Source organism: Neolamprologus brichardi, chromosome 9, assembly GCF_056152115.1.
Source record: "Neolamprologus brichardi isolate AB-2024 chromosome 9, ASM5615211v1, whole genome shotgun sequence".
Taxonomy (NCBI): domain Eukaryota; kingdom Metazoa; phylum Chordata; class Actinopteri; order Cichliformes; family Cichlidae; genus Neolamprologus; species Neolamprologus brichardi.
Window position 1 is genome coordinate 36,012,754 of NC_142112.1, and position 14,129 is coordinate 36,026,882.

At 40.2% G+C, this 14,129-nt stretch overlaps 1 protein-coding gene across 1 annotated transcript; it reads right to left on the reverse strand.

Moving 5' to 3' along the window:
- Nucleotides 1–248: 248 nt before the first annotated feature.
- Nucleotides 249–5,938, reverse strand: LOC102784415 (uncharacterized). The gene is made up of 4 exons (XM_087845528.1): nt 5,927–5,938; nt 3,315–3,911; nt 725–1,318; nt 249–583 (listed from the first exon to the last, which is right to left on the reverse strand). Exons 1-3 carry the CDS (start codon nt 5,936–5,938, stop codon nt 731–733), a joined length of 1,197 nt encoding a protein of 398 aa, XP_087701654.1. The 3' UTR covers nt 249–583; nt 725–730.
- Between the last annotated feature and the right edge of the window lie 8,191 nt (nt 5,939–14,129).

Sequence of the window (14,129 nt, forward strand, 5' to 3'; positions counted from 1 at the left end):
GATTTTTGTTAAGTTAAATCATGTTAACATGGAATAAACAGAAAAGGAAAATTGTGTTCTGACTTGTTTAGAAATATATTTTTCTTTTGTTTTTTTATTCTTAGTTTTTTTTTCCAGCTCCAGTCCGTAAAGTTAATCTCCAACAAGTAGGACAAAGGATCACCTGCAGCTCAGACGGGATCAACCTGAGCTCACCTGGTCCATCAGCCCTTCATCCAGCATCACCAACAACAACACAACAGCCCATCAGACATTGGTAACAGTGAAACAGTTTATTAGTAACGTGGGATCGTTTGTGTGATTTAAGCTGACTTGCAGTGGTGAAGGATGACCCACACTGATCACAGAGGTGCTTTTTAACCCCACTGTGAATCAGTTTATGTTGTTTGAAGTAACTTGATGTGGTGAAGCTTCTCCCACATTCTTTGCAGTATTTCAGTTTGTCTCCAGTGTGTCTTCGTTGATGTGTTTTTAGGGAGCCTTGCCAACTGAAAGTTTTTCCACAAAGGTCACAATGAAAGTCTTTCCCACCACCACAGCGATGACAGGGTTGAGAACTGGATCCATCTGTGTCGCTCTGCTTCTAAACAAAGACACAAAGACAGTGTAAGTCAGTCCTTCAACATTTTTATCCTGAACGTCGCCTGAAATAAAGAGCATCTCTGCAGACGTCCAATTACATTTTACTGTTTCAGTTAACACAGATAAAAATATAAATACATACCTCACACTAACTGCACTTGTAGAGTCTCTTTCTGGTGTGGATCTTTTGGTGTTCTCTCAGGTAACGTGGAGATTTAAAAGTCTTCTCACACAGGTCACATTTATAAGGTCTCTCCTCAGTGTGGGTAAACATGTGGCGTTGTAACTGTGCGTCACCTGTGAACTGTTTGCCACACTGATCACAGCAGTACACATCATGTCCAGTGTGAATGCGTAGGTGTATATTTCGGCTGTCTATCCGACTGAAGGTTTTTCCACAGATGTCACAGCTGTATGCCTTAATTCCAGAGTGGGTAACTAGATGACTCTGTAAGTGGCTACTTTGAGTAAAAGCTCTGCCACACTGATCACAGCTGTACGCTTTAACTCCACTGTGGATGAGTTGGTGTGCTTTTAGAGCACTCTTCCAGGAAAAAGTCTTTCCACACAAGTCACAGCTGAACGGTCTCTCTCCAGTGTGGATGACCTGATGACGTTTTAGTTCATACAGAGTAAAATCCTTCCCACACTCATCACAGGTGTATGTTTTCTCTCCCTTTCTTCTGTGAGGTTTGTCGGCCTCCTGAGAGCGCTGACTTCTCGCTCCATGTTGGTCCTGCAGTGACAGAGATACAAACAGAGCCAGTGAGTGAAATGCAGTCGTGGGACAAACTCAACCTTCAAACTCCCTCCATTAACACTAGTTTTAAACCTGAAGGTGGAGTGTGGCACCAAACACCTTAAAGGTCTCTTATCCCCCACCTGCTGGTAGTAGAAACACATTACATCCAACCTGGTGTTAAAAATAATTCATGACTGTTCAAACGTTTCACTGTAGTAAACATTGGATTAATTTTTGATTAAAGGCGATTAAATGTCATTAATTTTCAATCTATATTAATCGCATTTTTATTTATATGAGCAAAAAAACTCAAAAAAGGGAAAATATACACACTTAATGTGTTTACTGCCTGATATCGGGCTACCGTTGTGGTGCTTTGAACGTGTTTTTTGCAGTGATAAACCAATATTAAGTCTGTTCGAACAACAATAATACCAATAATAATAATAATATTATTAATAGTAATCAGAATAATAATAACAATAATAATAATAATAATAATAATAATAATAATAATAATAATAATGTACTTCCACAGCATGTCTATTATCCCAACTGCTCTCTGCAGATGGCCCCGCCCCTCTGTGGGCCTTATTCTGCTGGAGGTTTCTTCCCCTTAAAAGGGAGTTTTTCCTTCCCACTGTCACCAACATGCTTGCTCAAAGAGGGTCATATGATTGTTGGGTTTTTCTCTGTATGTATTATTGATTCAGAATTTATTTGTCACATACAGGTTGCCCTGCAGTGAAATGAGACACCCCCCCCCCCCCCCCCCCCCCCCCGACCTTACACATATAACACAGACATTACATTGGGGTTACAAGTCGGAGATCGGCAGTTACGGAAAAAAACACTGAAATGTACACACAATGGGAAGGTACAAGAGGAAAAAAAGAGACCCCTACTCATGCTGTGCTTCCATGGTAGGACAGCACGAGAACAGGAAACAAAAAAACTCCTCTGCACAAAAAAAAGCACATGAATGTTCACAGCACAACATTATGAAGACATAACAAGCCACAGGGATGGGTAGGGGATGAGGAGTAATCCCAGGCAACACAGCAGACATTGTAGGATCCACATTACAATTAAAAGCACCTTGAGGCGACTATTGTTGTGACTTGGTGCTGTATAAATAACACTGAATTGAATTGAAAATTTAATTAATATTTATGGGCTCAAAGTGTAGTCATTAATATTTTGTACTTGTAAATCAGTTTTGTATGTGTAAAAAGAATTTGTGTGTGCGTAAAAAAAGATTTGTGTGTGGACTTAGCCAAAAAACAAACAAACGTGTGAATCTCTGCAAGTTACAAGTACGAATTTTGACCCTATTTTTCTTCCTTTCATCTGATTGGTCAATGTCATGTTAATCACAAATGTAACAATCCAATCAGAGAACAGATGGGTTTGGCTGTCGGAGGGGCACTTTTTTGAACTGGGCTGTAAAACTGGGCTGTAAAAACTACAATATTACCACCATAATACTACATTAATACTAAAATCATAACTGAATGCAGAGCGACTGAAAGCTCTGTTCCCCATAGTACTAAGGTGTGAGGACGGAACAGTAAGATGAATAGCAGATGATGATCTGAGAAGGCAGGAAACAGTGCTGATATGGAGCAGGTCACACAAATATGAAGGAGCAGATTTATGGATACACCTGTATGAAAGAAGTAAGATTTTAAAATGTATCCTGGCTTCTATGGGCAACCAGTAAAGGTGCTGAAGAACTGAGGTAATATGAGCTCTTGACAGAGTGCAAGTTATGACCAGAGCTGCAGAATGTTGAAGAAGTTGGAGTTTATGAAGGGACCTTTTAGGGAGACCAAATAGGAGGGAATTACAGTAATCAATACGGGACGTAATAATCACTCAGAGCTGCTTTTCCATGCAGTAGAATTGCTAACATGCTAACACAGTTTAATGAGCAGAGTTGTTCCAAACAGTCAGGCTAATATGACAAGATCAAAATATAAATACATACCTCACAGTAACTGCGCTTGTGGAGTCTCTTTCTGGTGTGGATCTGTTGGTGTCGTCTCAGGTTACGTGGAGCTTTAAAAGTCTTCTCACACAGGTCACATTTATAAGGTCTCTCCTCAGTGTGGTTAAACATGTGGCGTTGTAAGTGTGTGTGTTTAGCAAAGTGTTTGCCACACTGATCACAGCTGTACACATCATGTCCGGTGTGAATGCGTAGGTGTATAATTCGGCTCTCTATGTGGCTGAAAGTTTTTCCACAAATCTCACAGCTGTATGCCTTAATTCCAGAGTGGGTAACTAGATGCCTCTGTAAGCTGCTACTTTGAGTAAAAGCTCTGCCACACTGATCACAGCTGTACGGTTTAACTCCACTGTGGATGAGTTGGTGTGTTTTTAGGCCACTCTTCCAGGTAAAAGACTTTCCACACAAGTCACAGCTGAACGGTCTCTCTCCGGTGTGGATGACCTGATGACGTTTTAGTGAACCCTTCACAGTAAAATCCTTCCCACATTCATCACAGGTGTATGTTTTCTCTCTCTTTCTTCTGTGAGGTTTGTCGGCCTCCTGAGAGCACTGACTTCTTGCTCCATGTTGGTCCTGCAGTGACAGAGATACAAACAGAGGCAGTGAGTGAAATGCAGTCGTGGAACAAACTGAATCATGCCCATCCCTCCTGCTGTACACAAATATTAATACTAGCATGCTAACACACTCAGAAAAGTAATGAATGTTTACCAGATCTATACTTATTTTTATATTTCCTGTTGTTGTTTCCTATTAGATATTTCTATAATTTTCTCATTTTTTTAATAATAATAAATCCAATGTAACAGTTACCAGCTTGGTTTAGTGAAGGAAAATGTCAGAGTCTGATTGCAACCCGAGGGATTTATTTTATAAATCATACTAACTACCTAAAAAAAGGGAAAAAAAACATCTGTATTTCTATCTGCTTAATTTACAAAACAGATGATTTATTTGTAAAAAATGTTTGGAATCATGTATGATTGTGTTCCACTTCTAATGTCTACACCACTTTGTATTGGTCTTTCACGTGTGTCAACAGAAAATTGTACTTAGTAGTCAGTATAATCTTTTAATGACATAAGTTTGCATATGGTAGAGTACTGCATGTTGACCTTTTGATGACTTGTTGTTCACTACAAGACTTGTTATAAATTTCTTCCCACTGCGATAGTGACAGCTGGACACTCTTATCTTCACTTTGTACCAGGCAGAGGAGTCGTTCCTTTGTCACACGCACGCACGCACACGCGCGCACACACACACATATACACATCCACATTCCAGTGTAACGAACAAACGCACCCACTGATGTATATAAATAAAGACCAGGGCAGTCTCAGAGCCCTCACTCCCGTGCGAGTGCTCTGTGACTGCCCTTGCTGCAAGTAAAACTGTGTGTTTCTCCTCTCTGATTCTCAGATGAAGAAATGTCTTAGAATGCATCTCTTGAAAACGTGGTATTCCAATGAAATTGATTCATGTTTGTGGCTGTAATGTAACAAAATGTGAAAAAAAAGTTAAAGGGAGCCAAAAACGCAAGCCACTGTAAGTCCTCATGTGTTGAAATCAGACATTGGGTCTGTACATGTGACATTATGTTTTTTCAGATAGTGAAAGATGCTGCAAAACAATCTGAGGCAGATTAACTGTGTTATTTAAAGACTGCATGAAGATCCTCTGCAGGTTAGTGCAGGATAAACAGGTTAGTTTGCTGAACTGTGATGGATTTAAAGTAAAGAACAGTGTGTGACTGGTGCACAGTGACTGTGGTGCTCATGTAACAGTTAGATTACATCAAGTGTAGCAGAGATTCATTTAAACTGAAGCTCATGATGCTGACATTCATTCCCTGAGTTCCACCTTCATACCAACAGTATAGTGTCTAATATAAAGACAGTGTACTGTCAGTGTAGAGGATGGAAATCAGCCAGGACAGCTCATGAAACATCTGCTGACATCTGGTTGAATTCAGTTGTGTACATCCACAGAGAGCAGCAGGTCAGCTGATCACAGCCTGTACTTTAAGAAAATCTACTGGAGCTCTCAATAGAAATTATTGTGAGCTGTGATTCTTTTCCCCACGCTGAGCCACTACAGCTGATTTTAGGGTTCCCACCTGCTCAATCCCACTTTAACCTCTTCCCTGCTCATGTTCCTGTTTAGAGGCAAAGTCACCCTGTACAATGTAGGCAACAGAAAATACACACATGTTTTATTTTCCTTCATTTTCTACTAAACTGATTCAAACAGAGTACCTTTATTAGAAATAAATAGTTTTTATTTCATCTACTAATATTATTTTGACATTACATTAATAAAGCACAAGGTTCAGTTAGTTTTGGATAAAAATGTTCTTCAAGGAGCTACTTTTACTTTCTTACTCTAATTACATTTACTAGCCTGTACTTTTTCCACTGTTACTTGAGTAAAGAAGGCTCTGTGAGCCTGGTTCTGCTGGAGGTTCCTTCCTGTTAAAAGGGAGTTTTTCCTTCCCACTGTCACCAAAGTGCTTGCTCATAGGAGGTCATATGATTGTTGGGTTTTTCCCCCCCCCTCTGTATGTATTATTGTAGGGTCTACCTTACAATATAAACCATGTTCAGGCAACTATTGTTGTGATTTGGCGCTGTATAAATAACATTGTATTGAGAATTGAATTGATAATACTACTACTAATATTAAAGAAGGATAATTGATTGTGACTTCTTTGTGTTTGTAAACATAATTTAAAAATACATAGTATACAATAATATACAACACAGTGATATAACAGGTTGGGAGTATCAGAGTTTTAGACGTGACTGATTATTTGGTGAAACTGTGATGTTTTCCTCACCTTCTGTGTTGAGCTCATTGTTTCCTCTGTAGTGACTCAGCTGAGTCCAGATGGCTGAAAATGTTCCTCTGCTGCTCCGTCAGACTCTTCTCCTCCTGCTGATCAGCTGGGACACAAAACAGATCTTTGTTAGGCTCCACACTGCACTGAAGAGTCAAAGTGTCTCATATGTTCATCTGACAACACAAAGTACAAATTTCACTCTGATTGCTTGTAGAAATCTTGTGAGACGTGTTGTGCTGCAAAGTGAGGAAACTCTCTCACTCACTTATACTTCAGGAGGAACTTTGTGACATTGGCTCTAATATTCTAAGCAGCCCTTTACATGACAGGGCCAGAAAGTCCTATTTGAAGGTTTGGGAGAAGGACCATGTTAAAGGTGGATTGGGGTTTATACACTTTGTTATGATACAGGTAAGGCTGTAAGAGCCTGAGAAGGTGTCCTGAATGAACCTTGTAGGAATGTTTAGCTTATTTTAGAGTTTAGAAATGTGTTAACATAGAATGTAGAATTGTTGTAGAGACACTGACACTGCCCTCAATGTAATAAAGGCCTGACTGTGTCATGAACTTAGGAGTAGATTGTAGGAGACCCCTCCCCCAGTTGAACTGTGAAAGTAAGACAAAGAGGAGTTAATGCTGAGTGGAAATTCCCCAGAGGATATCTGGGTGGGGTCTCAACATTTGTAACTGGATAACTGTGGCCTGGAAGGGAGATGGGTTTTTATGACCTCTAGGGAGTCACCTACACCCACAGTGTTTTAACTGTCACGCACACACATCCACATGCACACTCACTCACAAGCACTCACATAGACACGCGGGAATGCGCACACACAGGCACTCACATGCTCGTGCACATAGACACAGACACCGAGTTTGCAGCACACCGTGGGGGGGTTTTATGATGGGGTCGCCTCTATAAAGCTGGCTGTAACTGACAAAGGAGTGAAGATTTTGCAGAGGGACATCGGCCTCGACTTCCCTTCTAGAAGTGCATGCTTGAATGAAGATGAATAAAGGTTTTGTGAAATAACTACTGAGTCCCGGTGCCGTCCCTGGATGCCTCGACGAATAAAAGAACCGGGGTAGAACTGATTTCGCAACAACCTCTAAAACCATCAACAATTCACACCCAGCAACAGCCTGAACAGCTCCTCCTGTGGTTTCCACAAACAGAGACAGACCTGTTACTCCCCCACACCACACTTTCCACACCTTCAGCCCCCCAGTCCCACAACCTCCACCATTCCCCAAACTTTGATTCTGTTCATCTGGATGTAGCGTTTTGTGGGAGAAACATTTCGTCACTCATCCAAGTGACTTCTTCAGTTTCAACTGACTGCAGGTTTCCTCAATCTTCAATAGTGCATTTGCATAATGACTGAAACGAGCACCACCGAAGGAACAATGGGCTGGGAGGTCAGTTATTGAGCATTAATATGCAAATTCTCATGAACATTGATCAACAACCACTGATCAAAGCTCATTGATCAAATGCTGTGATTGCAGCGACTCCCCAACTCTCTGTGAATGGTACTCATGGCCATTGATCAGCGATCTTTGATCAATGAGCTTTGATCAGTGGTTTCAGTGCTTTCCTTCCTGCTTTGACTGCAGCTGTGTTTGACACAGGAAGACATTATTACATTCTTCTTGATTATACTTTATTCTTTTTGGGGGAAGTGCAGCTTTAAACCTTCACATGATTCAAGTCAACCCAACAAATTAATCTTAACAATCACAGGTGAGAAAAACTTCTGTAGACTAAATGAAATAAAACCCAACATTCAATCCACAACATGATTAAAAACATGATTCTCCCAAATCACCAAGAGCTGCACATTAACCACCACAATATATTTTTATTCTCTGTGCTTTCAAATATGAACACTGTTTACTTTCATCTCTGTTTCATTAGTTTTTGTTAACATCTTCCTGTGCATCACTTTACAGCAGCCAGACTCATTAAAATGACACTTTGTAGGAGTTCACTTCCTCTCATGTGTTCATCCACAGCAGCTGGACAATAAAGTTTATTGTGACCCTGATACTGCAGCAGATCGCTCTCATCCATTTCCTGTTATCACTTCAAATAGAAATGAGGCTGTAGAGGTTTGGTGCATGCAGAAAAACAGCTGCAGGGACAATGAAAAGACTTTTCTGCTCCAACTTCTCCCAGCATGCTGAGCTAATGATTAGTTGGTGTTTTTCTCCAAACACTCTCTCACTCTTCTCTCAACGTGTTCACAATAAACTGTGAACAGACACCGAGGAGAGCAGCAGAAGACCTCATTCAGGAGCTAAACTCAACATGAACTGAACTCACAGTAAAGTTAGCTCGGTGCTTACCTTTAGATGAGCCCACAAACCGAGAGAAACTCCGTGATGAAGCTGGAACTCTTTCCAAACACAGGAAACAGATCAGGGAGCAGAGACCCACGTGGTTCACGCTGATCGCAGCTACGATCCAGGAGACAAGGGTGGGCAGATCGATGCAGATATCGATCCAAACGTTGGTACTACTTTATTCTCTTTGAATGAAAAAGCAGCTCTCTGTGCAAACACCTCCTCTCGTGCAGCGTCCTCACTTTGTTCCGCCCCTCCTCCTCCTTCTTCTTCTATATATCGGATTTTGGCGGTTGTCAAACATCAAAATGGTGAATTACCGCCACCAACTGGTGTGGAGTGTGAACTGGAACATCGACCAGCAACAATTTACTCTCTTTTAAAAGCTGGAATAAGGCCTGATAACTTTCACTTCTTGAGTCCTTTTGCAGTAAATCAATAAGATCCAGTTTCATTTTTATGTTTCTGAGGTTTTGGATCAGTTACCTTCTCACAGTGTAATGTAACATGTTCTATAGTTTCCTCTTTTTTTAATGATTTGAATGGAGGTTATAATCCACCATCACTGAACAGAAATGAATCTCTAAGTAGGAAGTCATCAGTTCAGTTTTTGATCAATTTGAGTGTATTTTACTGTGCTGGCTGAGTTTGATTCGATGAGGTTTTCTTAGTGGTTATATTAATGTCATTAAATAGTTTTTTTTATTTTTTATTAATGCATGTATGTATTTCCTTTTATATATAGCACAAATTTACAATGGGAGTTTCCAAGTTGTGTTTTGGACAATTTACCTTGCCCGGTGGCGCCAGTGTCCGGCAGCCTTGCCTCTGTCAGTGCGCCCCAGGGTGGCTGTGGCTACAATGTAGCTTGCCATCACCAGTGTGTGAATGGGTGGATGACTGGATATGTAAAGCGCTTTGGGGTTCTTAGGGACTAGTAAAGCACTATACAAATACAGGCCATTTACCATTTAGAGATTTGTAAACATATTTTAATAATCTTTTAACAGGAGTGACTGATTTTAAAAATGGGACTTTATGTCTGTGTAATATTTCATTAATCTCTGTTACTCTGTTATTTCTCTCCATAACAGATCCTCTGTGTGCAGCGCTTTGTGACTACCTGTCTATGAAAAGCGCTTAATAAATAAACTTTACTTTACTTATACATCACATATTATAAATCTTACTTTGATAAATATTTAGATCATGTGAAAACACAGAGCAGCTCTCTATGTGTGAAGCAGGGGTGTCAAACTCATTTCCATTAGTGTAAAGAAGTTACATATTTAACTGTTTTTCTACATGATGAAGAAAAAGCTGCTGTCAGCATGACTCTGAACCAAAGTGGGGAAAAATGTGCAAGATTACAGAAAAAGTACTTGTAGCTTATTGCACAAACTGAAAACAGAAACTTTTCTTTCATTAATTACTTTGTGTAGTATGAATGGCTATAAGGACTGTTTTTATCTGTAGGAAATGCTGTAAAACTTTAAAGTCTGCTTGTGCTTGTTTGCAGTGAGCAGCAGATCAAACAAGTTAAGAATTATAATTGGCTTCAAACACACATTCAGGCCTGTGAGACTCATTCAGACACTCAGTGAGCCACGACTCTGTGTTACAGGCACACATTTCTGTCACGGTCCTGGGTCTGTGTCCCTGTGTTTTGTGTTGTTGGGTTAATTCTGTTCTTCAAATTCTGTTTTTTTGTTCTGTTATATTTATTGTTCCTGGTTTCTGTTCTGTTCCTCACCTCATGTTACCATGTCTCAGTGTTGAGACTGCGTCTCTGTGTCTGTCTTGTATTTCCTCTTTTACTTTGACAGTCTGTGTCTTGTGTCATGTCTTCAGCTCTGCTCCCCGCCTCGTCACATCTATTTAATCAAAGCTGTGTTCCCACCTGTTCTCCATCCTCTCATTGTCCTCTTTGTGTATATTTGCTGTGTGTTTCCTTCTGCTCCCTGTCGGATCGTCTGTTTGTCATCCCGGTGTTTCACTCTGCATTTCCTCCTCAGTGTTTGTCTCATGCTCCTTGTTCCTGGTTGTCAGGTTTTTGCTATGTTCTCCATGTTTCACTTGATCCTTTGTTTAGCTGTTTCCAGTTTAGGTTTTCCTTCAGTTCCCTGTTTGCTGCTTACTGTGTAGCGTTGTGTCCAGCCAATAATAATTGTTTTTGTTAAATTCACCTCTCCACAGATTCTGCCTCACTGACTGTGACTATTTCTGCATCTCTCCCATTCAAAAACACTCCATACACAGTTTATTTTATGTAATGTGGGAACAAAAAGCAGAGAGAAGAGTCTGTTTCCCAAATCCCAAAGCTCGGACGGAAGTGAGGGCTCCGAGACTCCGCTCTGCCACTGCCCTCTTTATTATATACATCAGTGAGCACAGAGTGTGACCCCATGAAGACTCCCCAAAGCTGGTGCCAGGAGTCTAACGGTCCATCTAAACAAAAGGCACTTAGCCTAAAACTGACATAGATACGTTTATCCTACCATAAAACTATAAGAGAAGGTATGCCCTTCAATTGATTCAATGTAGAAGGTGTAAAAGTGAAGAAAACATCTATCCCATGATTTCCATCATTTTCTAATGTATTTACTTGTTGAATAATGTTCATTGCAGTCTCATTTATGTTGATGTCAATATCTGGAATGATGGCATTATTGTCTGTTTGAAGTTCTGGTAATGGCCCTTCTTCATCAATGCCATAATAGCTATCAACATGAAACATGTCATTTATAAACGACTGGATTCCCACATTGTTTGTGACACCTGGATGCCACAGCTGAAGAGGCATCTGTCCTCCTTGTGTAGAGAGACCATGGTTGTTCCACTGATTGACAAATTTGTTAATGCTCTTTCAATCCTTGGCAAATAAACATAATGCAGACAAAAAAAGATGTAGCTCATTCAGTGAATCCAACATACCCTGTTCTTCCATAAAGTTAAAGATATTTATAAAGTGTCTTGATACAACTCTGTTGAGTTCTGCCCACAGTCTTTCAATTCTTTGGTTATGTACTGAAACACCTGTAATAACACTTCCTACTCCTCTTCTCTGTAACATAAAACAGGCAACCTGTATATTTTCCATACCATGATCACACCTGACCCGTAGGGGCAAACCAAAGTTTTGTATTCCTTCCAAAAATAATGACAAGACACTTGAGGCTCTGTTTGTTAGAGTGAATTGTTAAATGTTGTCATTTTATGCTTGCCAACTCTGATGAAAGGGATTCCACTGTCCTTCCCCCCAGATTCTCGAGGTTCTGGGGGGCTGTAATGTTTTATTACAGACACATCCTTGTGCTTTTTGATGTAGGCTTCCTGCTTTTATGACCCTTTTGGTCAGCAGGAGGTCACACACACACACACACACACACACACACACACACATTCTCACATAACACACACACACACACACACACACATTTTTACAAAAGTTCACACATATACATACAATGCCTTGTCTTAGAACCATGTGGGCGTGGCTTTGCTCTGATGTTTTTTGTGTGAACTGTCTGTCAACAAAAGGCAGCAGGAGTCGAGGTCATTTTCGTGGTGGACACAGGCCTCCCTTGAGCAAGTAATCGATCGATCGACTGTCTTGTTTTCTTCATGATGAATAAGTCTCTAGAATTAGCGGGGCTTGTGGAAACACAGACCCAACACTGTTATTGGATAAGCTCGGCTGAAGCCATAAACATAGCCATGCAGGACAAAGCGTCATCTAATCAACTTGTGGTTGCTGTCTTTCTGTTGAAAGATCAGAAAGCATTACCACACTTCCATATGTTTGTTCATATTATTTAATAGTGAATTCCTGACACTGTACTTAAACAAAAAGAGGTACCATTTTGTATATTTAGTTCAACACCACCACACCTTAATGTCTTTTTCCACACTACGTTTACCTGGCACAATCGATGTTAGAGATTAAAATTGTGATGTAAAAAATTTTCAATTATAAACTTTTGTTTGCTCAGACTGCTTTCGTTTGTTTTGTGTGTGTCTTTGTGTCTGTGCAGTGATTTTTTTACTTTGTTTTATTGTATAAAACTAAATAAAAAATGATTATTTAAAAAAGGATTTAAGACCTTTTCTTAAATTTACGGTCAGAGTTTGTAATAAGCTGCAGGAACCCTGTTCAGTGAGAGGGACTGACTGTAAACATGTCTCCATTTGTCACTTCAGTTTTTACTCTGAAATACAGGAAATGAAATCACAGCTCAAACTATTTCTTTGTTTAACATTTTAAATGTTTATTTAACCATTGCAAACAAACCAAACAAGAAAGCATCTGCTGGACATTCTGCAGGACACGCTTTAAAATACATTCAATAAAAACTTGATAACATGACAAAAGATTTTGTCATTCAACTGCTGGAACAAAGTGAACCACTCGACATGAACACTGAAGCAGAACACTTTAGAAAGCTTAACCCTCTGGAGTCCAGGGTATGATCGTCCGTTTTTGACTACTTTGGATTTTACATCTCTGTTTCACCTCTAAAAACTTTTTACTTTGTCTTGTTTGGTATCATTCTTTTCAGCACAATCTCACGTCTGAATTTAGTTAATTTCTAATTTTAAGCCATCATGGTAACCTTATTCCCCCAACGATGTGGAGATCCAGCTTTTTTAGATCCCATTACAATCAAGAGACTCAAAAAGATCCTCTGGAAAAACGTAGAATTCGTCTGGCAGCTGAGGTGAGAAAAACAATCCAAGGTGTATCCCCCACAGGCATGTTTGTTTATCAAATAGGCTTTGGAAACACTGGACACAACATGGGGCAATAAAGAGAGCAGACAGAAAGAGTCCCAGGTGCACACTCAGCAGGGCCAAGTTGAATTAACTCTGTTTTATTTTAACAGTCTCTCGTCAGTATGCGTCATGTTGTGTTTGCTCCTGCCCTGTCTCGTTATGATAATCTGTGTCAGCTGTGTTTCCCGTGTGCTCCCACTTCCCTCGTTAACACTCTGTGTAGTTATGTCCACGGCTGTATCCCAATTCAGGGTCTGCAGCCTTAAAGGCTGCATTTTAAGGCCGATTACATCACAGCGACGTGCCGAAGGCTGTCCCAATTCAAAGGCTGCTCGAAATGCGGCCCTCAAATGCGTCCTTCATTTCCCTGAATTTTAAGGCTGTGGCAGTGTAGACTTCGTGGCCCAACATATCCCACAATTCATAGCGCGGCAGTCGGTGTGGATAATTTTGCCGCAGACGGCAGAAGCGGAGCGGCCGAAGAGTAAACTGTTAAAAGTAAGTACTGAATATTATGTCACTTATGTGCAAATGTTTAATAATGGAGAACATTAAAACATTACTGTTGGCCACATGTCGGCAAAGTTATGTGACATTAGCGATGTTTGTACTTTCAGCGTTTACTTGGTTTTAAAGCCTTTCAAATATACGCCGTTCGATAGTCGACCATAATCTTACAGAGAATGTGATGATTTTGTGGATAATTAAAGTCAGTCATATATCCACAAACACAACAAGCTGAAAGTCGATGATGCTGCTCGGTTTGCAGTCCTGAATATCACGGCACAAGCAGGACTCACTGCACTGTTAATGTTAGCTATGTTATATTG